Genomic DNA, 27,314 nt, shown 5'->3' with positions numbered 1-27,314 from the left:
CTTCCCAACCCTCACACTTAGGCCAACAAGGTGAGCGGGGCGACCCAGGAGTACCCGGTTCTCCGGGTTTCTCGGGACAGCCCGGCCCGCCGGGGAATCCTGGATTGCCCGGAGTCCACGGAGCAAAGGGCGAGAGAGGCGACGTTCTGTTCGCCACTCCCGGAGAACCCGGGGATCCGGGGAGACCGGGATTTTTGGGAATCAAGGGAGAACGGGGCACGCCAGGCCGGCCCGGCATGTCAGGTGAGAAGACCAGCGGCGTCACATTTGCTCTTCGCGTATTCCCACGTTCTTATGACTTAAATAATTGCCTTTCTTTTTGCTCGTATTTTTATTCGCTTCATCGCTCTCCTTTGTTTCACCTCATTGCTTTTGTCATTTTGGTGTGCCAAGTCACTCTTGACAAATGAGACTCGTGCTGCGCACGTGTGTTCTCGCCTGCTTCAACGAAGTCAACTTCAAACCGCAAACAATTGTTACGTGCGCGGTGTACTTCACATCACCATCGCGATCCTCCGATGCAACGTTCCACCCGGCGCCTGCACCTTCAACTGATTTCATTGCTCCATCTCCTGCGTGGGATGGACCTCTCGAACACTTTCCATTCTTCGGCCGCCACTCTGTCGTGACCCTTGACCCGTCGTCTGTCGCAGCGGCGTGCGTTCTGCCCAAGTGCGGTTTCGACAGTGTCCTTCACCTCCGCATGTTTCCCTGATCCGTGCGTTCCTCCGTCTGCCTCTCAGCATAATTCCTGGCATGTGTCTCTCCGCGTTTCTTGGTGCACTTTTCACTTTTTTGTTCTCCACCTTTTCATTTTCTCACGACCCTGTTTCCGAAACCGCACGTCGACAGCAGATGGCACGCACCCATTGTTCTCCAGGTGGCACGCACCCATTGTTCTCCAGGTGGCACGCACCCATTGTTCTCCAGGTGGCACGCACCCATTGTTCTCCAGGTGGCACGCACCCATTGTTCTCCAGGTGGCACGCACCCATTGTTCTCCAGGTGGCACGCACCGATTTCCTTCGGTTTGACAGCCTGCCGCATGCACCGTTGGCGTCGCATGCGTTTCGTCCGAATGCCCACCGCCGGCGCGCGCGTGTGTGTGCGTGTGTGTGCGTGTGTGTGCGTGTGTGTGTGTGTGCGCGTGTGCGTGTGTGTGCGCATGTGTGTGCGTGTGTGCGTGTGTGTGCATGTGTGTGTGTGTGCGCGTGTGTGTGTGTGCGTGTGTGTGCGTGTCTGTGTGCGTGTGTGTGTGTGTGCGTGTGTGTGTGCGCGTGTGTGCGTGTGTGTCTGTGTGTTCACCCGCCGCCCCTCGCGGTTCCCTTACTCAGGAGGGGACGGCCGCCCCGGCGGTAACGGATTCAAGGGAGAACGAGGCAAAGATGGGCAGCCAGGCTTCCCCGGGAGCCCCGGACCCCCCGGCATTCCCGGGGGTGATGGATTCCCAGGGCCGCCTGGGCCTCCTGGTCCGCTTGGCCCACCTGGAAGAGCAGGTGACGTGGCGTTCCCTCGCGAGTTCACCTGCCACTCTCTGTGCCGTGCCTCTGGCCGCCTGTGCCCCTTTTTCGAGACTTGAATTGTTTTTGATACTGCGTTGGAAAATGTAACCTTGAGGTGGCCGGGTGGCTTAAGGGACGGGGCTAAGTTACGTAACGTAACCTAAGCGGACATTTCCCTCCCCGAATTTAGATTGATTTAGATAGGGGAAAATTCAGGGAAATTTTCACTCGAGTTTGATTTATACAACCTGGCCCCAGAGCATTGAGCTGGCACTGCTGAGATCCTGGGTTCAAATCTGGGATGCAGCCGCCCATTATTTATATAGTTGTACAAGCATAGTGAGTTGTTTGGCTTAGCCTGGTGACTAAAGACAGCGCACACACACACATAAACGTAATCATAAAATATGTATTTTTTTCCACTCAGTCTAGCAAAATGTCAGCATGAAAAAATAACGATTATATTGTTGATTTAAAGCTTTCGTGACTGCAGGGATTCATGTTCTTGATTTTTTTCGGTAAAGTCACGTAGAAGGGAAACAATGAGATAATTAAAAAAAAAATATTAAGACTAACGATAATATTGTTTTGACCGTCTGTGTCCTCTAGTGTAGGAGAAGTTCCGTGACGTTCGATTCTGTGGGCCGTTCTCTAACATGGGGCAATGCACTGCTCTGCAAGAGATCCGAAACGGACGCTAATTGAGCAAATAGCACAATTAGATAATTCGTTAAAAGTTGTGATAAAATGCACATTTAAAAGTAAGCAACGTTTTAACATAAACTATCATAATAATTTTGATTTAAAGCTTTCGTGACTGCAGGGATTCATATTCTTGGTTCTTTCGGTAAAGCCACGTGACTTTACTGAACGAACCAAGAATATCATAATATTGTTCACATGGCGTTGTGCAGGCAAATTGCATCTCACGCGGGCTGGTAGGTAGCCAGGCGGTGAGCCTGCACCAACAATTACCCAAGCTCTGCAGACCTCTATATACATTAAGATGTATTCAGCAAATTTAACGAGTGTTTATGCACGTGACAAAGAAACCAAATCACTGGGAGAAAACCCACACAGAATGGACAGATGATATTAGCCGGCACTTTGCTGTACTGCTTTCTCCTGGCGGGCCAGGGTATGGCACCTCCTCGACACCCCCATAGGATTATAGGCCACGTGCATAGCCACGCCACCGCCCGCGTTATACTTTTGTCCATTGGAATGCATTCGTTTTGATTTCCCAGGAGCCTAAATGTGCCGGGGATTTAACGGCACTGCTAATTCTACGTTATGTTTACGATACGAATTTTGTCGTGAAGAAACCATCGCAAGACTACCCTTGGATTTTTTTCTTTCTATGTACGCAGCATACATGTACTGTCGCGAGGGATGATCATTAAGTCTGCGTCTCGTGTTATATGGGAGTTAACGCCACAAATGCATTGTTAGTTCTCGTGTGTTTGTGCGTTCGTGCTTGTACGGGCCACCCACTTGGCTACGAACCCAGCAACTTGAGTTCAATTCCCACTCACGGCCAACACCAGAGACGATTATTTGAACTGGTCCCGGACCTCCCCTAGATCAACTCAACCTCAAAAGAGTACCTGGTGCGGTGTGTAAACATTGCCACTGGGGAGACAAAGGCGGTCAGGCGTGGTGCTGGCCACCCACCCCCTCGGGCGCCGTGCCGGCCTTCATAGGTGCTCTCTTACAACACTCGCCCCAAAAGTGTATTCCGGCCATACGGGAGATCCTTGTCTTGTACGTACATCGCCCACAATGTTCAATTCATGCGCGATTATGCACAAAGTTTGAGGGCAGGCGCGTTTGAAACGCAGGTGCTTTGTTTTAACAAATGTTGCTCCGCGTCCATAAACATGCGAGTCTGTGCCATTTTTGTGTCTCCCATTTCACATGCGTGCGTGTGTGTGCGCGTCTCCATCCATTCCGACCATCTCCTGTTCTGTGTCCATCCTGTATCTCCGTTCAGGTTGCCAAGGTGAGCTGTGACATTAATCGACCATGCCATCATATCTTGAGGGCACAATCATTCTGATCAATTAGAAAACACACAAGGGACTTTTTCGTTCACTGTCGGACTTAGTCCAACACCGAGGCCAAATCGGGCTCGCGTAACTGGAATGGTGAAATGCATAGCGAGTGACGTGATAGTGTGCTTGGGAATTACCGATTCTTCTCTGACCAATCTTGTTTAACACGCGGGTGCACTCTCTTGGTCACGGCCTACAATCCTTTGTTCCTGCAGGACAATATTTTCTGTAATTTCTTTTTTAATCCCTGCAAAGTGAGCAACTTGCTCGCCAGTTAACCCGTTTTGCACGCATCCTCTTCCCTGGCTGTCGCGCACGCTGACTCGATTGCGCTTACGTAGAGCACAGGGTCTCGTTTTACGATTAAACCTAAGCTTTCAAATCGTATCCTAACTGCAATGTATTAACCTGCTTTCGTGGTTGAACAAGACGGAAAACAAAATGCACATCTCGGGAGTACCCACGAGTCTGGATTGTTGCAATTGACGCCGACGTGCACGTTACACAGACTGCTCCCTGTTGCTCGGTCACATCTGCTCGACTCAATTGGACAGCGGCACTAAGACAAAAGAACCACAATGCACTTCTTGAGGAACTGCTGATGTTTTTTTGTTTTTTTTTGCCTCGTGCACGAAGGGCCAAGCGCATTTTATACGCTTCGTGTCTCGTTTGGCGGGGTAAACTCGCCCCTAAGACAAATCGGCTTTGCGCATTTTCTCGTGGCCAAGCGTAAGCGATTAAATGCTCCTGCGCCGCCCAATTCGCCCAACCAAACACGCTTGGTTGTTTTCGTTGGCATCGCGATTGGAGCCAGGAACACCGAGATTTGATGAAATCCGACACTTTATTGTTATGCAAGAGAAACCCCACGACAACAGGCTGCAAACAAATAGATTCAACAGCACGCAAAGAAATGTGTTGCTCACGAAGAGCAGAAAGGCTTGAGATCCGTCGTGCCGAGCATCATGTGATCAACACATTTCACGTACAATGCTCTCAATGCTATACGTAGACTTCCACGACCAATGTTATTCACTATTCGTTTTTTCGGGGTTATAGACCGTGTAGGTACAATGTAAAATTCTCAATTATAACCCTCTGCTGCCCGACAGCCATTCGAATCAAGCCGTCACGTCACGGGCGAATGTGCCGACTGCTTTGGTCTGTCTTCAAAACCGGAGGAACGTTGAAGGGCAACTTAAATGCTGACGGTTCTTGTTTAGACGACGTTAAACTGGAGATTAAGCCCAGCGTCCGAGCAACAAATGCGGCCACACGTTCAGCTCTTGAGCTGGCGGTCTGGATTGACTTGCTGACCCGCTCATACTGGACGTCTGCGAAAAAGCGGATTCTTCGTTCCAGTCTAAATCAACATTCCGATAAGGCCCGAGAGCATTGTACGTGCGACGTGGCGATCGCAAGACGTGCATGCGAGGCGCGATGCGAGCGGCGCGCCTCCGACGTGGTCGCGTTGTTAAATCCACAGAGATTGCTCTTGCGAAGGGGACCGCTAAACGGGATCGCTCACGGGGGGCCGAGACTGCCACTTGTAATGCACGATCTGTCCGTGTCCTCACTCCACCGTCTCCTTGTCTCGACGTTTCTCCACTTAACTCACCACTGCCAACGTGAGCCCGTGGGCATTCCTCCATGCCGAATGACCACGCGCTCGTTATGGTCGGGGTGCAGGGTGCACGTCACGTGTAATTCGCATTGACCAGTTAACATGTATACCGGCCTAAGTTTTGGTGAGTGTGTCTGTGTGTGACACGGTAGGGGGAGCGGTGGGGCAGCGGTTAACGTGCTGCACTACGAACCCGGCGACCCGAGTTCAATTCCCACTTGCGGCTAACACCACTGACGATTATCTGAACTGGTCCTGGGCCTCCCCTAGGTCAACTCAGCTATAAATTAGTACCTTGTGTGGTGTGTAAACATCCCCACTGGGGAGACAAATGCGGTCGGGCGTGGTGCTGGCCACCCACCCCCTCGTGTGCCGTGCCGGTCTTCATAGGTGCTCGCTAACAACACTTTCTCTGAAAGTCTACTAAGGCTAAGAGGGGAATCTTTGTCTTTGTGACACGGTAGGATTTTGCTACATTTAGCAAAGCACGATCATAGCATTAAAATTGCAAGTGAATTTGTACGTTACTCATCAACTGCACAAGCTAAATTGCCGTACATGTGGTGCCCTATCTCGAAATGCATTTTGCTTTGATCATATGGATGAATAGAATTGCGTAGAAAGGTATATTGATTTAAGAATGTCTTTGCTAACATTAATTATAGAACTATTGCATTGTTTATACGACATTCTTTATGTCGTGCAATAGATTAACGTGCAGAATATGATTTAATTAAATTAGAAATATATTACAATTATTCGGAATATGTTATCATACTTAACATGAGGAAGACAATACATTGTTGTAACCAATTTTCCACCGGCTTTAATGTTTTGAACAAAAATCTCAATATGGATGCTGAGTCTTGGCTGTACATCCAGCCAAGGATTAAATTATTAATTTGGGTTGTTGCGGTTGTGCTACGGTTGGATATATTCCACTCTGAACCCTGGCATGCTGAGTCCGATTCCTAGCCACGGCTAACATCAGTGACAAGGCATATGTGAACTGCTCATGGATCTCTCGCCCTCTTTGCCAACTCACATTGACTGGCGTAGTAAAGTATTGTCGGACAGAGCCCCATGACCGACGTGGCATGGGGGGGGGGGGGGGGGGATGCCTTCTACCAGCGGTAGATTGACAAAGAGTTTGTAAATAATCATTCGTTTGATTTGGTGGTATCATATCAGATGAACCTTTGGTTCAACTCATAGTTGCCATGCAATATATTTCCATGCTGTGTACTAACCTCTAACCCTGTGACCTGCAGGCAGGCCTGGTCTGAAGGGCTCTCCTGGTGACAGTGGCATTCCAGGCCCCTTCGGGATGAAGGGATTGCCAGGGCCACCTGGGTTTGCAGGCCAACCAGGATCCAAGGGCTTTCCTGGCCCTCCAGGGAGCCCTGGGTTAAATGGCGTTCCTGGATCTTCTAGTGTGAAAGGTATGTTAATCAGTGCCAGATTAAGCTATTGCAGGGCCAGTAGTATGAAGGGGCTCTAAATTTCTAAAAACACATAAATATTAAAACACAAATTGTTAACTTGCATCTTAAAGAAATTGTATTTTTGCATTCGCTATACAGCCAGATGATACGACAAATCGCTAATCTTAAACACCGCGGGGCCCTTAAAAGTGCGGGCCCGTAGCATATGCTACTTTTACTACTAAGATAATCTGGCACTGATGTTAATGTAAATTGCATCTATAGAGGTTATTAGATAGTTGACACACTACAAACATGCGTTTCGAGTATTTGCCTGCTATAAATTCCCACGTGAAAAGCCACTTGGTTGAGCTATAATTTGTGGCCAGGTCGCTCCTGAAAAAGAGCTGTGTAGCTTTGTGGGCCTTGCCTAGTGAAATAAAAAATAGTAGTTTACATTTGAAATCCAGAGGTCCTAATTGATTCGGTCTCCCGGTGTTGCAGTGGAATTCTTAAATCCATCCACTTGCGGCGACCCAACAGAATAAATGGGTTCACCGCGGTAGATCGGCTGGTCGCGCATGGTGAGGTAGAGTGTGAGTGGAACCCTGGCCAGCATGGAAGAGTGGGGGCGCCGCGGTGGCGAGATGTTAACCACCTCACCTGGTAAACAAGAGGTCATGGGTTTGATCCCGACCCTGACGCCTGTATATTTGGAGTTTGCATGTTCTCCCCGTGGTCACGTGGATTTTTCTTCAGGTCCTCCGGTTTTCCCCTCCACATTTTGAATCAACACGCGTTTAGAATATTTGGCTGTTATAAATTTCCACGCGATAAGCCACTATCGCTGAGCCATCATTTGTGATAGCCAGGTCGCTTCTGAAAAATAGCTACATAGCTCAGTGGGCCTTACGTGGTAAAAAAAAAAACAAATTGTTCGTTAGTTAGTAGGCCAAAATACCCTCTACAGGAACTCTCTAGAGCGCCCTCAAGTGGAGGCTCTCTACAAATAGTCGCGTGAGCGAGTAACCGCAGGTCCTACACCCTTTCTTTTAACCATGTCCATAGAATAGTATTGAATTTATGTATGTCTGCAGAACTTCAAAACTGCTCCCTCAATTTCAGTGACTTAAGGGAGTTCTATGCAATCTTATAACATTTAGTTTACGTGAACAAATTTCAAAAGTTTCAAAGAGAAAAACATATTTCCCTTAGACCCAGTAAATTGGGCGATTGGCCCCAGCTGCTGCTTGTCCGCTCTGTGGATAGGTGTCACTCTTTACAAAAGACAGGGCGTAAAATATAAAATGTTAATTGAGCCTCTTTTTGCAAATCTACGTGAAGTTCAGACACCTGCTTCCGAACACCATTCTTCGTCTTCTGTTGTTATTTTTATCGTGTTGTTTCATTGCTGTTGCAACACAATTATTTTATTTCGTAATTTTAAACAAACGTGTCTCAATAAATTCATCAAATCGCCTAGTGGGGTGAATACTCTCCCTCAAAGTACCATCCCAGGAAACTTTCGTTATTGGCACAATTTTGGCGTGCGGTTGGACAACGTTGGCCTAACGTTAGCCTAACGTTCAATGTTTACTGGGATGTTACCATAGACTCTCTCAACTGGCCTTTCATGACATTCATCAGAAGGCCAATAAGCTGATGGATGAACAAACTAAAGATATATTCGGTGGGAAATGGAACCACAGTATATTCACTATTCAATACCCATGAATCTTTGCATAGTGAGTTTTGAAGTGTAATGTTTAGCATATAATTTGCATACAATCTGTATGCACCAATATTTTTATAATTTCAAAATGCACGGGACCAATGCGTGTGTCGTTACTGTACGATTCAAATTTGACCACGACTTACTGCAGTGTGTCTCGCAAAAAGGCACACAGACAGGCGTACGGACGGTATGAAATACACACGCAAGTTTACGCATACAATGTGATACCCAGAGGGAGGTCAAGTCCAGTTTATTTATGTAACCAGGGTGAGAACTCAGGTGACCAGGATACAGTCTCATTTGCAGGAGTGACCAGGATCACCAAAATGACAAAAGCAATAGCATAAATCTAGGTTAAAAAGTCATTTCTTTAGCACTGCTTTTTGTTTTTAGTTTGCTGTCCTTCCCCTGCAGCTCCGATTAGCACGGTTGGCTATGCGCGGTGTGCGAAAGAAGTTCAACATACACACATGAAAAAGCATTTAAGTGCAGCAATGAAGCAAATAGAAACGTGAGCAAAAACAACCACGTGACAGAGGAAGTCAAAAACATTGCACAAACGCAATTCAACATTACACTTGAGACAAAAAAATGTCCTGCTTCCGAAATGCATCCGTTGTGTACGTTTGCAACATTTCATCCACACCCGCCTCCTTGTGTCTGTCTGTGTCTGTGTTGAGCAGGTGCACAAGGTAGCCCTGGTGTGGACGGCTTTCCTGGGATGCCTGGACAGAAGGGTTCCCCAGGATACCAAGGGGTAAAAGGGCAGCCCGGCCCACCAGGATTCCGGGGCAGCAAAGGTCCCTTTGGCCCCAGTGGACAAAAAGGTGGGTTCCTGATTGTCCTCCGGATAGACGTTGTAGGAATGTAGAGTGAGCACAACTGCCATCAGGACTCTAACCGGGAGATGATCATGCTGCCTCAATGCTCGTTTGACCATCAACTCACTTCGACTTTATATTTTGCTTGACTGTTGGACCCAGAGGGGTTTCCACCTGTCCTGGGTTTTTTTTCCAGGATCATCTTCTTGTTTAAATAGCTGTACTGAGAAATATATCACTCTTCGCTGTACATTAGAAGTCCTGGATTTTTTGTTGTTGTAAGGTGCGTAAATAATACACCGCTCCAGACATAGCGTTTACATGTGGATCTCTCCTCTACAGGTATCGTGAGAAATTCTTCTTCCCATTATAGGTCCCAGTTTCCTGTGCACCTCAGATGCGTGCATGAGTATTAAGGCCCAGAAAGAATTGCCAGCATAATTCCCTTCTCGCTGCGGTTTTTTGTCACCAGAATCAGAATCATAATTTTATTCTCCGAGTAAATTACCCATTGAGCTACACAGATATTTTTCGACTCGGCCAGCAGATGGACACGGGCAGCAAGAGTTAATAAACAAGATGTGACATTAAAAAAAAATATCAAGTAAAGAAAAAAACAAATGGTCCTACAAAACAATTACGTACATCCGCATTTTTTGTATCGTTTCAACCTCGACGATGACTGTTTAGAAGAGTTTAAGTGATGGCAGAGTGGCGATCCCCAGGGAGGTGAGTTCCAAAGCTTTGGAGCAACGTCTACATTAAACGCTTTGAAACCAAGTTCTGTACGAAATCTAGGAATCGTGAAAAAGCAATCAGACGAGCGTCGCAGATTTTTTTTTTGAAGGGATTTTGTATAACGGCACTAATAAATGCGATGAATAAAGTGCAGATCTCTGGGCAATCGCCTTGCAAATGAACGTGACCCTGCTTTTGGGGGTGTCTCGGTTTACGAACTGGTGGTTACTCGGCCACTCGTCTTGTCTGTGCAGGTGATCGCGGTGATCCTGGCCTGCCAGGAGATTTTACACATGTTCTACCATCTGAGCTACGTGGAGATCTGGGTGATCCGGGTTCGCCAGGTGTTCCGGGCTTCACCGGACCAAGGGGTGAGTCGAAGTGGCTGACACGGAAACGCTGAGGGTTTTCGCGATGTACATATATTTTTTTTTTCCCAATTCGACACGATATTTAAAGACGCTGCGAAGCTTAGCAATGTTCATTGAAGCGCTGTCGTCCCGGCAGTTCTGTCCCTTCGCCTGAAGAAGGCTACTTGTGTTGTGGCCGAAACGTCGTGAGAATTTTATTTTATTATGTTTTATCTTTATTATGTTATTTCCATTCTACGTGACTTTACCGAAAGAACCAAGAGGATGAAAACTATTATTGCTTTACCGGTTTCCCTTCCCAGTTGATACTGCGTAATTGTGTAATTGTATTTCACATTTTGATCGCCTTGTTTGGTTCTTTAATGTACTTCCAGAATGAATAAAGATTGCCTCAGTTTTTCAACTTCAGTTCACTCAACATAAGATTTCACCTCGAACACTAGGGGTTTTCTCCAGACACTCCCTAAGGGGTGAAGTCACTCATTCACGGCAATAGCCAAACATTGCAATGTTGGGTCCTCCTGCAAAAAAAAACTATCTTAGCTCACTGAGACTTTCCTTGGTTAATTATTGGAGTTTATTACAAACGACAAGCAGGAACCCGCGGTACTTCCGCGGTAAAAGGATGGAAAATCTGTCGAGACTCTGATGATTTCACGAACTGATGATTGCACATGGAAAAAATAGATTTATCATATATATTTGCCGAAAAGAAATTACAATTATTCACCCCTCTCACCGTCTCACCCAAACGACGCACACGTACGCACGAACAAGCGTATTATTATAAATATAATTGTAAACTGGCCGTTAACACATTTTTTAAAACATCCAGTTGTGCGACCTTCAAAACCAAGCGTCGTTGAGATTTTAATATCACATCATCACCGCCCCCCCCCCTCATCACCGCCCCCCCCTCATCGCGGCCCCCCCCCCCTCATCACCGCTCCCCCCCCCATCGCCGCCCCCCCCCTCATCACCGCCCCCCCCTCATCACCGCCCCCCCCTCATCGCCGCCCCCCCCCTCATCACCGCCCCCCCCCTCATCACCGCCCCCCCCATCGCCGCCCCCCCCTCATCACCGCCCCCCCCTCATCACCGCCCCCCCCTCATCACCGCCCCCCCCCCTCATCACCGCCCCCCCCTCATCACCGCCCCCCCCTCATCGCCGCCCCATCACCGCCCCCCCCTCATCACCGCCCCTCCCTTTCTCTTTTCTCCCTCCCCCCCCCCCCGCCTCCGTAACCTGCCACCCCGACAGGTGATGAAGGCATGCCCGGTTTCCCTGGAAGCCCCGGGTCCCCAGGCCGCCCAGGCAGCCCCAATTTCAGTAAAGGTCCCCCCGGAGACCCTGGCCGCCAAGGTGGCCCCGGTTCCCCTGGGTTCCCTGGCCCCAGAGGCAGCCCCGGCATCGTGGGTTTCCCAGGCTTGGTCGGGGAGCAGGTACGTGGGGGGCGACGGGCGGCAGGGGATGGCTGTGCCAGGATGGCGAGATGTTAACCACCTCGCCCGGTATACAGGAGGTCGTGGGTTCGATCCCGACCCTGACACCTGTATATTTGGAGTTTGCGTGTTCTCTCCGTGGCCATAAATGTCCACACGATGATAACCCACTTCATTGAGCTATGATTTGTGGCCAGGTCGCTTCTGAAATGAGCTACATAGATCAGTGGGCCTTACCTGGTTTAATACCTGCTAAAAATACATATTTTTTTAGTTTTAGTTTATTCCGAACAAAGATGAAACCAGTATACAGTTTTCACAAGTGCTTAATTTCAGGTGGGTCAGTCTGAATCGGCCAACTGGAAAAATATTTCCACACCCGCCACACCTCATCCAGTATCCCTCTCGCTATGGCTGTGTCTACTCCTGGTCACGTGCCACGATCCTCAGTCTATCAATGTCTAGAAAAATATTCAGTAAGAAATAAATCCCTGGTTGTTTCATTGTCCTGCTTCTGCCTAAAATAATACAGCCACAATTTTTTGCTGTTTGAGCTGGTGGTCTAAACAAAGGCTGTGCGCAGTGCATTATACACACGGCTGTGGCGATATCAAGTGATATGCGTGGCATGAATAGGAGTGCTAATCCCATGGTCGTCACAACCGCTCCTCTTGCTGTCTAGAAATCCCATTTTACCCGTGGGATGGCTGCTGTCTAAATACGAGAAGTGAGATAAAGCCCAACAAAAAATATCCCTCCATAAAAATAAAACAGTGCATCTCCATTTTCCGAGTTCATTTGTCTTGAGAAGCTGAAGCCATCGCGGGAATGTTTTGCCAGCGCCCTCTGGTATAAAACTGTGTCCAGAGGGGCTCGCTGATGATGATCCACGCTGAGTGAGGGGTTGAGGGAGCGAGCTGTGATTAATTCAGCGCACTGGACCACTTGCATGACCACTGCCTGTGGAGCATGGTGTTGTTTCTTGTAGACTGCGCGTAGCCTTTTTTTCTCTGTACACTTGCATGAACAAAATAAATTGGGAACATTTATAGCTGATGCTGTTGTAGCCTCAGGATAAAGCAATGGACCGGCTGCAGGCTTTTAATCTAAAAAAAATTGTTTCACGTAAAATGTTTATATCATGCACAAGCGTCTGTCTGTCTGTTACGCTGTGCATCTCGCACGCGGTTCGCCGTATGGGAAAACAAAAATCTCTCCGCGAGGAGGTTCCCGCAACATTATCGCCTTTCCCAATTAACTGCGTTGTGTGCTCGCTAATTGTGCGCCCTTACATTTTCAGGGGCAGCCGGGCAGCTATGGCCCTGCAGGGCAACCAGGTTTCCCAGGATCGCCTGGCATCAAAGGTCCGAACGCACGGTCGCACGTTGCACTTTGACCTCCAGGCTTGTCGACGCTTGCCAGTATTTGTGATCGTTGTCTTCTTCTTCACCCTGACATTGTCCCGGCTCAAGTGGGCTCTGCCTTCCCACTGCTCCTCTCTCACCGCTCACTCCTATCCTGGGCCATCTTCTAAACCAGGGGTGGGGAACGTCCGTCCCGTGGGCCGTATAGGGCCCGCAAAATCATTTGGTGTGGCCCTGCAAGGCAACCGCAGGCGGGACTCGAAATTCAATAAATCTAGGAGCAAACCTGTAAAAGCAGTTGCGAGTTGCAGCAACATCGTCAATACCAGCTAGCATCATCATATGCCTCGCCAAATAGAAGCAGTTCCAGCCATCACATCAGGGGTGAGTTAATTCAATGTTTAACCAAATATAACAGGCTCATTTTTACTTTGATAATTCTGTATGGCCCGCGGATGATGATGTTAGAAATATCCAAATGGCCCTTGGCACAAAAAATGTTCCCCACCCCTGTTCTAAACTATTAAACTAAACACCTTTTTTAATTTAAAGTATAACTTAAACAATATTATTATTTTACCGGGTAAGGCCCACTGAGCTATGTGGTTCTTTCTTAGGAGCGACCTGGCCACAAATAATAGCTCAACTAAGTGACTTATCACGTGGAAATGTATAGCAGTCAAATACCCTAAACGCACGTTGATTCTACATTTGGAGGTAAAAACCAGAGGACCGAGAAAAAAAAAGTCCACACGACTATCGCGGGGAGAACATGCAAAAATATATAGGCATGGTCAGGGTTGGGATAGAATCCATGACCTCCTGCATATGAGGCGAGGGAGTTGACATCTCGCCACCGCGGTGCCCTCGTTCACTACACAGTCCTGCCTGGTTCACCATTTAAAACCACCCCTCGATGCCTAGATCTGCATCTTGGTCTCCACCCTGTTCCCTCGATCTTCATTACCTTTCTTCTCCCGCTGTGGTTTTTCTGCCTTCTTACGGCTTGTCCCACCTTTGCCATCAGAGTCGGCTGGTCAGAGATGGGCACCACGATTTCAAACAACACACAACACATTGTTAACGCCCTCAGCCTAATGTTGCATTCGGCAAGCCACCATTAGCGCTTCCCGAAGAACCGCCATTGTTATACGCTTGTATTAAGTCACCATCAAAATAAAATTTTGTAGATGTTACCCGACAGATAGTCTCCTTCCTCGTCGTGTTTTTTCCCGAGGTTAGTGGTGAGATATCTTATCTTATCTTTATACAGCGCTTTACCCAAGGCGCTTTACAAGGATTATGATTGGTATAATGAGGGTAGCTAAAAGTGAAACGGTGAATAGGGATGGGGTATGGGGAGGGAGGTTTAGTGGGTACGGGAATCACGGTGGGTGCCTAGGGGTGGAGGGAATGATGGGCCAGGGGAGAAGAGGAGGGGGTCTTGAGGGAGGAGCGGAAACTCGATGGGGAGGGTGCTTCTCGCTTCATGTGGACGGGGAAGCTTGTTCCAGTGCAGCGGGGGGAGTAGGGAAAAGGAGCGGGAAGCGGTGATTGTGCACAAGGAGAGGGGGGAACGGTGAGGAGGAGGAGAGATTGAGAGTGGAGCGGACAGGAGGGGACATGAAACGAAGCGAGGCACGGTGGGGCAAGGCCAAGAAGGGATTGCAATACAAAGCGCAGGATAGGCTACACGGAACTCTGTTATCAACTTTCGGAGGCCATTGTCTGACGTGGCGTGGTGCGAGAGTTCAGAATGAATAGCGATGATCTCGTTTTCTTCACATGACGCCAATAGGAAAAGTTTTAATATAAATATGGAAGAATTTTTGTTTTTTAAATTGCCTCTGTTTAAGTAAACTGGCCAATTTCTCAATGATGCACCAAAAATAGGAAAGTAACTTCTCAATCGCATCAGTCAATGAGCGGTTACATCATGGACCCGGAGTAAGAATTTGTGCACATCTTCCGTACATTGCATAACATGTCTGCAGGTTCTGTGACTTTACCGAAAAAAAACAAAGAGTATGAATCCTTGCAGTCACGCAAGCTTCAAATCTAGAATTAGGTTCTGTGTCGTTTCAGAATCAGAATCTTTATTTAGACTGGAGGAATCCGATGAGCTATGAAGCTTTTTTTTCACAGATGTCCAGTAAAAAAAATTATATACATATTATCTTGTATCTGAGAAACAGTTTGCTTCCAAGGATATATGATTATTATATTATGTTTTAGTTGCTATACCGATCTGTATTAGAAAATAAAAGCTGAAGGGCATGCCAAAGTAGCTTGCATGAATAGGTGCACGCTTGGGGATTACGCTGAGACGGAAGGAGCACGTGCTCGTCACTCTCACCGTCTAGATAAGTCGGCGGGTTGGGACGGCACACATCGCTGTCACGGATGCTGGCCTGCGGTTGATATAAATAAGAGAGTGGCAGCCAAGGGAGGTAGCATGGTCAAGCCTGCTCTTACCGCAGAGATGGAGCGATGAAATCAGCTCGTGTGCGAGTACCAGGTGGATTATTTAGCATCGCAGGTCTGAGAGATGTGGCAGTGGCTTTGGGAGGCCTTGATCCGGCAGTGGATTGTTTCGGGGTGATGGTGATGATGATGTCATATCCTGCAATGTTGAGTCTAACGTGCGACTGTTTGATCTTGCTTTTATCAGGTGATCCTGGTGATGCCACGGGATTCCCTGGGCCACCAGGCCGCAAAGGAGAGAAAGGAAATCGTGGTGTGGATGGTGAGAATTCATATATCACATCCCTGTGCTGATTTCGATACAATCTGTTACCATATGGAACATTTCTCATCAAGGAGCATAAACCATCATGCGAACTCTGGTCAACTTCACAGTGGCTTTTGGCTAGCCATAGAACAAAGATGGCCACTGCACTTTAAAATCATCTAGATTGAAGACTAATTTCTTTAGAACTGATTTTTGTATTTAGTTTGTTGTCCTTCCCCTGCACTTCCGGTAAGCACAGTTGACTACGTACGGTGCAAAAGAAGTTCAACATACATGCCAATTGGAATTATAATAGGCTTAAATATAGCACACAATGGTGTGGTAAAGGGTTATTTGCAAGCGTGACTTGGAAACAGCAACCCAAACGCAATAAAGTACAGCGATGAAGCAAATGGAGATTTCAAAACCCTCCAGCAGTGTGCGTTGCTGTGTGACTGTGGTCACCACCTAGAATAGAACCATGAAGCATGGAACGACTCAAAGCCCAATTGACAATCACCAAGGATGAGGCATCGTCCCAGCGATGAATCACCACTCCGCGGCTCCTGACGCAATCATTTGGTTTGGCCACCTCGATGTAAAACTACAGCTCTTGCCCTACAGTGTTATCGGACATCGGCTGTATGCGAGGGTGGGGGGGTGGCGGGGAAGACTGACCGCTTTGCTTGTGTAACACTTCTGCCGCCGTTCTAGTCTGCTGGCCACGCTCAAGTTTCACTCTCATCGTCTGTTCTTGTCTCGCCTGATCCCCTCGCGTTTCCGCTTTTACCTCTGCTCGTGTCGCCGCCTTTCCCCCAGGAGATAGTTTTTCTTTCGGACCGCCCGGAGATCGGGGCAGCGATGGCCAGCAGGGCGCCTGCGGTGAAAATGGACTTCGCGGGGACCCGGGGCGAGCTGGCCAACCTGGTGTGTAGGCCCCGCTCCGAGCAGACTTCGCTCCAAAGCCGCGTCACAGCGCCGCTGGCGCCAGGGGGGGCCGCTTGAGTGGGCCCTGCACCACCAAATGTCCCTTTGGTCTCGCCAGGTTTTATCTGCTTAGTGGTGCATCAGATTAAAAAAATATTTTATTTTCACGTGAAGATTTGGAAGCGGAAGTATATATATATCAGTAACGCTTTGAGTACGTAACTTTTGTGGACATTGTTTGTGAACCGCTGCTGTTACTGGTATTTTTTTCAATCGATCAACGACATCAAACAAAAAAACGCAATGCGATCACAATCGTGTTCTCTCTGCAGGGTTCCCCGGGCTGAAGGGAATGCCCGGATTTGACGGGCGGCCAGGGTTGGATGGACAACCCGGAAATCCGGGTTTCCCTGGGTCTCCTGGAGGCCCCGGCCAGAAAGGTGGGTCCATGTCCCGCGCGTCCTAAATATCGCCCTGTCCGGCACATCGTGCTCAAAGGGTGTGTTGCGCACTTTGTTAACATCTCACTGTAACGAGATGTGAACTCCCTCACCTGGTATGCAGGAGGGCGTGGGTTCCATCCCTACCCTCACGACGCCTTTATATTTGGAGTTTGCATGTTCTAACCCATAGTCACGTAAATTTTTCTCCGGATCCTCCGGTTTTTCCTTCCGCGTTCAGAAACATGCGTTCAGAGTATTTGGCTTGTGTAAATGTACATGCAATGATAGCCCACTTTGTTGAGCTATTATTTGTAATAGCCAGGTCGCCTCTGAAAGAGAACTTTATAGCTCAGTAGACCTTACTTGGTAAAATAAAAAATAGTTTAGTTTCTATTCTTAGTTTTTTCGGTAAAGTCACGTTGAAGAGAAACAACAAAATAATAAAATATATATGTTGTTTCTCTTCAACGTGACTTTACCGAAAAAACTAAGAATATGAATTACTGCAGTCACGAAAGCTTTAAATCAAAATTTAGTTTAGTTTCGTAGTTTAGTTTACACTCATTGACGGTGACCTCACTCGCATGCCTTACCGTGGCGCTCTGGCTTTCTGACATTTATCTGAAAGAGATCATTCAAAGTCCAAGTGTTTTTTTTTTCCTGCGCAATTGAGCATTGAGCCGGTTGCTCATCTCCCGTTTACACCCCGTAGCCAGTGGTGGAATGTTTATATTCCTATGGCCAGGGCGAGTCTATCTATATGACAACCGCTGTTAACTTCCCAAAACCGTGCTGCTCATTTAATGACCCCGAGGGATGACGGGCTAAGTTTACCCCCTGCTAGGATTTGAACTCGCAACCTTCTAATTATAAGCCGCTGAACTTTACTGCTGAACCACCTGTGCTGTAAGAGATTATATATATCAACATAATGAGTGACTAACGTATGTATGTACAGGATACACGTTTGTAGGTATGGACATCCAGATAACTCATACTAGATCATTCCATTGGTTTGAATGAATGATGCACCATTTGAAAGCTTAATATATATGCAGTGCATGTGAGCAATGGAAAATGACAGATAAACTAACGACCTATGAATGGATATATTTGGCCAATTCAGCTCATGAGTCCCAAAGCTGCCTTATCCGCTCTACAATAGCCCAGCGCATACCCTGGGCTCTGTTTTAAAATCTTAAAATAATTTACAATGTTGTGGTTTTGTTTGTAGGTTTCCCTGGGGCTCCGGGCCTCCATGGCTTGAATGGGCTTCCAGGACCCAAGGGCCCTCCAGGGGCACAAGGTAATGCCCTTGTTCGCTTGACTCTATTACGGTCTGAGGAGGCGTTCATCCACCAGTGGATTAACAAACGGCTGTACATTATTATGGTGATTCAAATCAATTACATTCGGTACTCTCCCCATCAACGTGTGGTCAGGTACGCCCATGCTGAGCAGGTTCTCAGGCCCAACAACAGTTGCCACGTGTCCTGGTCTTTTTTTCCCCGGATCGTCCTCCCGTTGGAGTCGCTGTCCTGGGAAATCTGCGAGTCTTCCCAGGGACATTAAAAAAAAGAAGTCTCCATTTTTGTCACTTCAAAATCATAATCACAATGTTCATTCATACTGGAGGAATCCGATGAGCTGTAAAGCTCTTTTGCACACATGTCCAGCAGACGTTCCACTTGAGCAATAACACGTGACCCGATACAATGCATTTACGCGCAGTTCTCTCCTCGCCCCGCTATCGCGAGACATTCTTCTTCCCATGAAATGTCCCGGTTGTTTGTACCTCGAGAGGTGGCAAACCTAGGGCCCTCACCCGCCATCCTGGCCCACCCACAGTCGTGTTTCTTCTCCCCTGACTGTTACCTGTGTCCTCGTCTTCTTCTTCTTCTTCTCCTCAGGTCCGTCTGAGCCAGGTCTGCCCGGGCCACCAGGCTTCCCAGGCTTGAAGGGAATGGAGGGGGAGCCAGGCAGAGGGGGTAACGAGCTCGGGCCAACAGGCCTCAAAGGGTCCAAGGGCGACCCAGGTACGGCAGTCCTTTTACTTTACTCGCTTTTTTTGCTTTTGTCATTTTGGTGACCCCCCCCCTCCCCCCCCCCCCCCCGGTCACTCCCGCAAATGAGACTCCTATCCCGCTATCTGGAGTTCTCACCCTGGTTGCACAAATACACGGGACTTGTCCACCCTGTGGGGTTCACGGCTTTTGCGTAAACTTTCGTGTGTATTTGATAACGTCCATATGCCTCCCATGTGCCTTTAGCAAGACACACTACAATAAGTCGTAGTCTTGTTGTACATACATTTGTAAATGTGCATAGAGACTGCGTCACAATTAATCGATTGACTGATCAAAATTGAATCGTACAGTAACGACACGAGCATTGTCTTGGGCATTTGGGAATTATGAAAATGTCGGTGCATACAGATTGTGTGCGCAAACGATATGCTAAGCGTTGCGCTTGGGCGGACGGAATGAAACGAGACAACACTGATGGAAAATATGACACGGACTAAACAATTGTACCAAGTGAGACAAAAATAATAATGAATTATTGACTTGAATCGTGAAAATTCATCATCAGGTAGGTGGGTTGGATTGGCTGAATTGTTACATGCTACTTGCAAATGAGCACACATTCACAGACATTTTTATATCACATATACTTCCAGTGAATTTAATGTTGAGCTTTCAAGTGTAAATTTTGCATTGCCGGACCCTTAGCTATAGAAATGTTGGTGCTCACAAGTGTTTTGCGAATGAGCTAACAAAGCACTTGTCTGTCAAATGAAGTAATACAATAAATTAATGGCAGCGGTAAAATATCCCAACAACTGCCCTTGTTTTGAAGTCCTTTGCTGTAACGTGAATTACTCATCATCTCACAGTCATGTTCTGCTCAGTTCAAAGAAATGTGTGCACTGGACTGCATGCCTCATTTGCATTTCTTAAAATTTTGTCCCTGGGTTCTTTCATTTTCGAAGTGTCTAATTTTGTCACCTTAATCATTCTATGTTTTTGCCTTTCCCACAAGTATTCCTTCAGAAATTAAGGCTCATTCACCTTCAGAGTATTGTCACGTGATATGAAGCGTTTTTTATTTTCCTTTGAATCAAATACATTTTACAAATTATTACATCTATATATATATAAAAGGGAAATTTGTGAATGTGTGTGTCTGTTCGAAATGTTTAGCATACTTCCCGACATGCAACAAACTTGAAATTTGGCATGTGGGTAGCCTCCAGACTGTACACAATGCAAAACGTTTAAAAATAGACTTTTGTATTTTATTGGGGGGGGGGGGAGGGGGCGCAATAATTCATTTAATATTTTGCACGGCAAGTGAGTGGTGTTGGCCCGAATAAAACAAAAATGTGGGGTTTTGCAGAACACGTTTATAACGCAGATTGTTTTGTTTGTTTGTTTAACGTGTTCGTCGATTACCTACGGAGACGTAGAATAGCGGCGTCCGTTGCAACCGTCCTCTTAAACTGATCGGTTGGCGTGCCGGCGGCATGTTCACGGCATCACCCGTGTGCCGAGTCTCGTGGTTCACAACGCTGGCCGTGTCTCTCTTTTTTTTTTCTTTTTCTCTCATGCCCCTCTTTGCCCGGTGTACATTAAAACAAACGCGCGCACACACGCACACACACACTCCATCCACCCGTCCTCGTCCTTCCGTCTCCCCACTCGCCGCATCTCTGCCCGGGACCCACCACCCTCTGCCGCAGGGTGCACCGGTAAGCCAGGCGACCCTCTTTCACCAGCTGCCAAACGCCGGCGCTGCCAAAATCTTCCGGTCCTTCCGGCAGCCTGGCTGCTCCAGTGGAGCACAACGAGGGGCTGCCGCTTTATAATTTTTCACGATAGTATTGTCCGTTCATTGCTCGGGTTGGAACCACATGGTAACCGGCGGAGGGTAATGGGGCCGCAACCATTTATTTTGTTGTGGTCACCTTTTTTTGTTGTTTGAGATGTTTTTGTTTTGGTGGCATTTTCTGAATTTGTGTATTCATTTTTTATTTTGCTTTGGTAGAAGGGGTTTTTCATTTGCTGTGTAGTGGCTGTTTCTGGGATTTGGTCATATAATTAATGTACGGTGTTATGGGATGCTATTAACATGAATTACTCTATATAGAATGAGAGTATTATTATTGTTGCACTGTACTTCTACGCTGCCATGTCTATGCATCCCCCACCTTCACCAACCCGCTATGACCGGATTGTTGATGACCCGCACAGTGTGGGGAGGCCCTCATCCAGCAGTAGATGGACAAAAGGGCTCTTCTGCCTGTACTCACAGTTGCATTATGGGCAGGGTTGCCGCCACCTGTTTCACCACGGACCAACAAACCCGGGAATTTTTCTCAGTTGGCGCCAGGTCTGTTATCAAAAAATTACAACAAATCTCTGTACAAGCCAAATCCTGCCACCCAAACCCAGATTCCAGTTCCGTGATTGCGGCTCAAACCCCGGTCAGACCAGCTCGGTGGGAAACCCGAATCCCCTTGCCGTCCAGGTTCGAGTTAAGGCTTTATGCTGAACGCTGCACGATCCGTTCAAACGGCCTTCACGCTCAACGGCACCCTCTCACCCCTTAGGTCCGAATGGCCGGCCCGGCATCCCGGGCCCTCCGGGCCAACCTGGCTTCATAACCGGAGATCGTCCTGGCCCGCCTGGGAACGTCGGCTCACCCGGTCCAAGCGGACCTCCAGGTAAGACGCTCGCGGTGGCACGCGGTGGCACGCGGTGGCACGCGGTTGCATTGCAGCCCAGCGGTGGCGTGCTCGCCGCGTGCCGCGTACCGCAGAGGCTCGCGGTTTGAATCCGACAGGCCGCCCCGGTTGATACTGCGAGCCGTTGTGCAAAGGGTTGTCGCTCCCTTACTGCCAGACAAATGCCCCAGGTAACTCTTGCAAATGAGACTATCCTTGCCCCAACAGCCTGGTAAGTCTATACGGGGAATCTTTGTCTTTGCTACCCATGTCGCTCAATATTGAATAATAATAATAATAAGTGGATGCTGTGCGCTGTAACATAATAAAATGCAACATACTTGGTGGGCTAAATTTCTCACGGAATATTTTCTGACGTCCTCCAAACTCAGAATCCCCTGGACCACCAGCTCCTCCTCCCACAACCCTTTCTGGAGGGCAGGGGATATATTTTCTGGAACTCAGCCCAGTGTAGCTCCTGCTGAAATGAAGCCCTGGATGTGACAGCGACCCGAGCGACAGTCGAGATGAAGCGTCTGTCGTTGTCCGTGAGTCCAGGTCGCCCAGGGCCCCCCGGAGCGCCCGGACTTCCGTCCCTTCAGGTCGAGAAGGGAGAACCAGGATACCCGGGAATACCGGGAGGACAAGGGCCGCCAGGATTCCGCGGGAACGACGGTCTTCCTGGGATTCCGGGGCCTCCCGGTCCTTCCGGGCAAAAGGGTACTCGCTCGCTTTTAATATCTGTTCGAAATCTTAATCAGAATATGTATTGATCTTGGAGGAATTCGATGAGCTATGAAGCTCTTTTTACACAGATGTCCAGTAAAATCCGATGAGCTTGTTTGCATATGGGGCAAGAGTATTTATATTGAGAGTGCAACGATGCATAGAATGCACATCTTTGCATTTGGTGGTACATGCGTAAAATATGGGTACGTAAGAATCCATTGTTTTCAATGTATAAAAATTGCACGCAGCGACATGATATTGTTATACTCAGCGTGAACTAAGCAAACGAAACTGCGCAGACAAATATGAATGAGACGGTTAGAATAGAATGAAGATAATCGATTCTTAAATGGAATCGCGACCTTGAATCGCAACAATCAAATTGCTGCAAGTTTAGGCCTAAATTATATAGTGACACTGCGATTACACAGTTTGTCTGCCCTGCTTTATGATAAACCCACTGTTGTTGCTGTTAGACATTAAATTGTCTCACTAGCGTGGCACTAAATGCCTGATGCAATTGCCTTGCTAGCTGCTAGCTCGTGCACGACGCATCCAGCATTCATGCCAACAGGCTAAAGTTTGGTATTGGAATGTGTTATTTCCACTTATAGAGCTCATTGAACTTCTAGATACGATTGTACTGGACTGCACTCGCAGCTACAAATAAGCCTCTTCAATAAAATGCATTTATATTATTAGTATTATTATAATACACGATCAAAACATAATCATCAGTCTTACTCAAAACGTGTGACATTTGTACACAGTTACAAAAGTGCAATTTAGATTTGCACAGGATGTGCACTGGCTGGGTTAGTGCGCCCCCACCCCCCCACCCCATACTGTGTGGTTCACGGAGGTCATTCTGACCATACCTCACCACGCTGCCCAGTGCAGGTCGGCCGGAAAGGGGGTTGGCCCATGACTCAGAAATCACTCGCCACTGATGCTCGGACGTGGATACGTATGGAGCTCGGGTCTGTAGCACGGCGTGCTCACCACTGCGCCACCGCATACGTACGCGCGTGCGATGCTCACGCGGCAGCGGTTCGCGGTTTGCTTTGTGTCGGACCAGGTCTGAAAGGAGACCCTGGCCAAATGGGATTCCCTGGCAGAGATGGCCTTTTGGGAGACCCAGGATACACGGGAACAAAAGGGGCCATGGGTAATTCAGGTACGGAACTCCCGCGTCAAAAACACACACGAAGCAAAATCGCCTCCGGTAATTTTCCACAAAACTTCAAAAAATGCTGGCAGTGTATATATATCACAATGTTTTATATATATGTGTGTGTTTGTGTATCCTGACGCATTCTATTGCTTTGCATTGATCGGCATGTCGGCGATCCTTATTGTGCATCCATGAAATCTCTGCTCGATATCATGCGATGATGATGCCATGTGTGCCATGGCACGTGCGGAAGCGTTGCCGTCTGGCGCCATCGTTCCGTTGCCCATGTCTCTGTCCCTTCCTTCGTTGGACCATTGTGTTTTTATGTTGCTGCTCTTATTGTGCAACAGAAGATGCCCAAAGGAGTTCCTCTAACCCGCACAATCTTAAAAGAGGATTGGTAATTAGGTGTGTTTACGAGCTTAATGCTTTTCCATTTGAGTGCGTGTGTATGAATGTATGTGTTATGAATGGAACTGTTTATTAAAGAATTAACAATGAACAGACAGGGCAGTCCGTCTTTCCCCATAAAATAGAACTTACTTTGTGCATGTTGGCGTATGGGCCGTCCATATTAATAGTTTCCAGCAGCATTTGTATTACTAAAGCAAATGACTTAAATCGAAAATGATGAGTCTCATCAGCAGTCAGGCCTGTTAGACAAATGCTTATGTGCTGCCACATGTCATTGGCAAAAGCACTCTCTCATACTGTGGTGGAAGAGCATTTCTTATTGCAGGTCTCACCCTGCTGAAGAGACTCATAAACTTGAAACCAGTCCAGAGTTTGCTGCTTAGATGACTTGCTGCTGGAAAGTATGAGTCTGCAAGGCCAAATAAGGCAGTAGGCAAATATAATATTTATTTTGGAATATACTTCATATACGTATTTGTCATATGATTGACTGGTGTTTGCGAATGTGTGGCTGTTCATGAATGAATGGGTGCTCTTGATTGTGTCTTGGCATAATATGTAAACGGTTGGATGTTTGTGAGTGTTTGTGAGAGTCTGTTTGGAGGCGTGTTTCTGTCGTGGGGAAGACGTGGTAAATATCACTGAATTTGCTTTTCCATATCATACTCCAATTGGTTGCTTGCTTGGTGAAAGGAACTTCTTTGAACTTCTGAAAGTCTAATCAGGCAATATATTGAGTGCGTATGTAAAACAAATTCTAATTGCCAATTATCACAAAACAGCATTTTTTTGTGATGTATCCAAACCACTTTTCTACTTCATGTTCTGGTTTAATCGAAGTATTGCCTGATAACTTTTAAGGGATTTATTGATTTTAAGCCAAGAGTTTTTATTGAATTCAAAACTCTGCGGAAAACGTGCCATGTGCATTCTGCGACAAAGGGCGTTCGAATCCAACACTTTCCATTCAATGTTGGGAAAACCCTTGCAGGCGGGCACAGCTTTGCGTGCCGTTAACTCTACGAAGGACGCATTTGTCGCAGGGTGCACTGGTGTAGGTTTTCGCTCGCAGCCGTTCATTCTTTTGAAAATCTTGCTATCTTGCCCCAAAGCGTGTTCCCATTCCCCCGGCTCACCATGTCTGTTTTGTCCCTCATTGAAACCCTAAACGCATGTTGTGTTCCATCCTCTGCCCGTCCGCCCTGTGTCTCATCCATCCATCAAATCCCCTTTTTTCCCTTTGTGGTCGTTCTCATTGTGGGGATTTTTCAGGATGCGTAGGTGAGCACACCACCGACATGCACACCGCACACATGCCAGGTTTATCCATAAACAGGGGCACGCCTGGGCTAGGAGCCGGTTCTTAAAATATCTGGACGGGTCGCTCAGCGGTAGAATGAGGCGGCTTGCAATCAGGAGGCTGCGTGGGTCGATAAAATTAGCACTACCGTGTTGTGGACAAGTTGATTCTCCTATTGATAGACTTGCCCCTGCCATAGGAATGTGGAATTTCCTCCAACGGCTCAGGCCTGTAAATAAGAGATGAGCACCGCCTCAATGCTCAGTTGAGCAGGAATTCACTTCGAGTTGATTTTAAATTAAAAAATAAATAAAAATACAGTGAATTATTACGTTAAATCATTCATTACTTACACTTGTTAGTGGCTTCAGTGTATAAGAATTTGGTTGTGGAATGTGCCGGTAATTTTTCCCTTGATATTACTGGTGCCTACACAGGTGTGCCACTGTTGTATGACTGTTATAAGCTTGTAGCTTTGAGTATCTTTGCACCACTATCTTGTATTGGCTAGTGAAAGACGATAAATAAATATGAATACAGCTTAATAATACACAGTGATAGCTCAGTACTTGCACGTGACTTAACAAACTATAGGCATTTTCTGTAGTTAATGTGAAATAGTAACACTAAACTGTAGAAGCAGTGTCATTCAGCAATCGCATTTCTGTATTTGGCTTGTTGTTCCATTAACAATATACACCGTTTAAGTATGCAAACATACTCTTTGTTTCTTTCGGTAAAGTCACGTAGGTGATATATTATTTTTTCTACCTACGTGACTTTACCGAAAGAACCAAAGAGTATGGATTCCTGCAGTCACGACAGCTTCAAATCAAGATTATGCAAACATATTTTTAAAAATGTCAATATGTAACATTACTAATGTGACAGAACTGTATGGCAAAATACACATTACGGTACTAATGCTGTATGCTAATAATATGCAAAGACAGTAATAATTGAAACCATCTTTTTAAAAAAACTATTTAAAATTTAACAAAACCGGTTTCGACGTGCAGTGTCTCATCAGTCCGGAGTTTTGCTTATAATGTGTCAATGCTAATGTAATTATGCACTCCCAGAAAGCAACGAGGCTGATGGGTTTTGTAAAAAAAAAATTGTATGGGAGCATCAGACATATTTATATGCAGGGACACATTGTCTGCTAAGATAATCGTGTTACTTATACTCTCCGCAATGACGCTAGTGATTTATTTTGTGCTTAACTTTTGTACGTTCTCAAAGCGAAATCTTTTCACGGAGGTGGAGCACTAACGGCCAATATTTTTTTTTAAACAGGGCCACCAGGCCCTCCAGGCCCTCCTGGCCCAATTCCAAGGCCAGAAGACATCTACATTCCTCCCGGAATCCCTGGAACCCCAGGCACACCTGGAGCCATGGGAGAGGAGGGTGAATCCGGAAGACCAGGCTTTCCCGGAAGCGCAGGTGCGGTACTCACCAATCCAAAGGCTCGTGTGCTCTTGATGTACCTCAATTGTCTGTTCATTCCAGGTTCGTGCCAAAGCTGGATGTCACCCATCAAAAATAGCTTAATAGCTCAATGGGCCTTGATTGGGTCTGATTCTGAAGCTGAAAATATGATTGCAGGTAAAGTCAATCCAGAAGTTTTGCTCGCAGAAGAGAGCGTTACTTCGAGGATCATGGCAGCTCACCCACGGCTCAATTTAGCCTCAAATCCACGGCGCAGCACTTCTCCCATTCATCACACTCACAGACACAAAGACGAAGCTCCCCCATATAGCCTTTAACAGGCTGTTGAAACGAGGGCCGTGA

General features: G+C 47.2%; 1 protein-coding gene across 3 annotated transcripts in view; it reads left to right on the top strand.

Annotated features, from left to right (window-relative positions):
* The window catches only part of COL4A6 (collagen type IV alpha 6 chain), a 186,591-nt gene that overhangs the window by 148,190 nt on the left and 11,087 nt on the right, over positions 1–27,314 (top strand). For all 3 annotated transcript variants that reach the window (XM_076074332.1, XM_032971838.2, XM_076074331.1), the window contains exons 28-44: positions 22–243; positions 1,335–1,496; positions 6,452–6,622; positions 9,023–9,166; positions 10,153–10,269; positions 11,531–11,712; positions 13,013–13,076; positions 15,748–15,822; positions 16,627–16,734; positions 17,067–17,174; positions 18,412–18,483; positions 19,088–19,213; positions 20,920–20,928; positions 21,790–21,903; positions 22,462–22,623; positions 23,711–23,809; positions 26,820–26,966. In XM_076074332.1, the coding sequence (XP_075930447.1) occupies positions 22–243; positions 1,335–1,496; positions 6,452–6,622; positions 9,023–9,166; positions 10,153–10,269; positions 11,531–11,712; positions 13,013–13,076; positions 15,748–15,822; positions 16,627–16,734; positions 17,067–17,174; positions 18,412–18,483; positions 19,088–19,213; positions 20,920–20,928; positions 21,790–21,903; positions 22,462–22,623; positions 23,711–23,809; positions 26,820–26,966 (2,082 nt within the window). The remainder of the gene's footprint in view (positions 1–21; positions 244–1,334; positions 1,497–6,451; positions 6,623–9,022; positions 9,167–10,152; positions 10,270–11,530; positions 11,713–13,012; positions 13,077–15,747; positions 15,823–16,626; positions 16,735–17,066; positions 17,175–18,411; positions 18,484–19,087; positions 19,214–20,919; positions 20,929–21,789; positions 21,904–22,461; positions 22,624–23,710; positions 23,810–26,819; positions 26,967–27,314) is intronic.

This window comes from Petromyzon marinus, chromosome 47, assembly GCF_048934315.1.
Source record: "Petromyzon marinus isolate PM22_M1 ecotype Great Lakes invasive population chromosome 47, UKy_Petmar_22M1.pri1.0, whole genome shotgun sequence".
NCBI lineage: Eukaryota > Metazoa > Chordata > Hyperoartia > Petromyzontiformes > Petromyzontidae > Petromyzon > Petromyzon marinus.
This window is presented reverse-complemented; position numbering and strand designations above follow the sequence as displayed.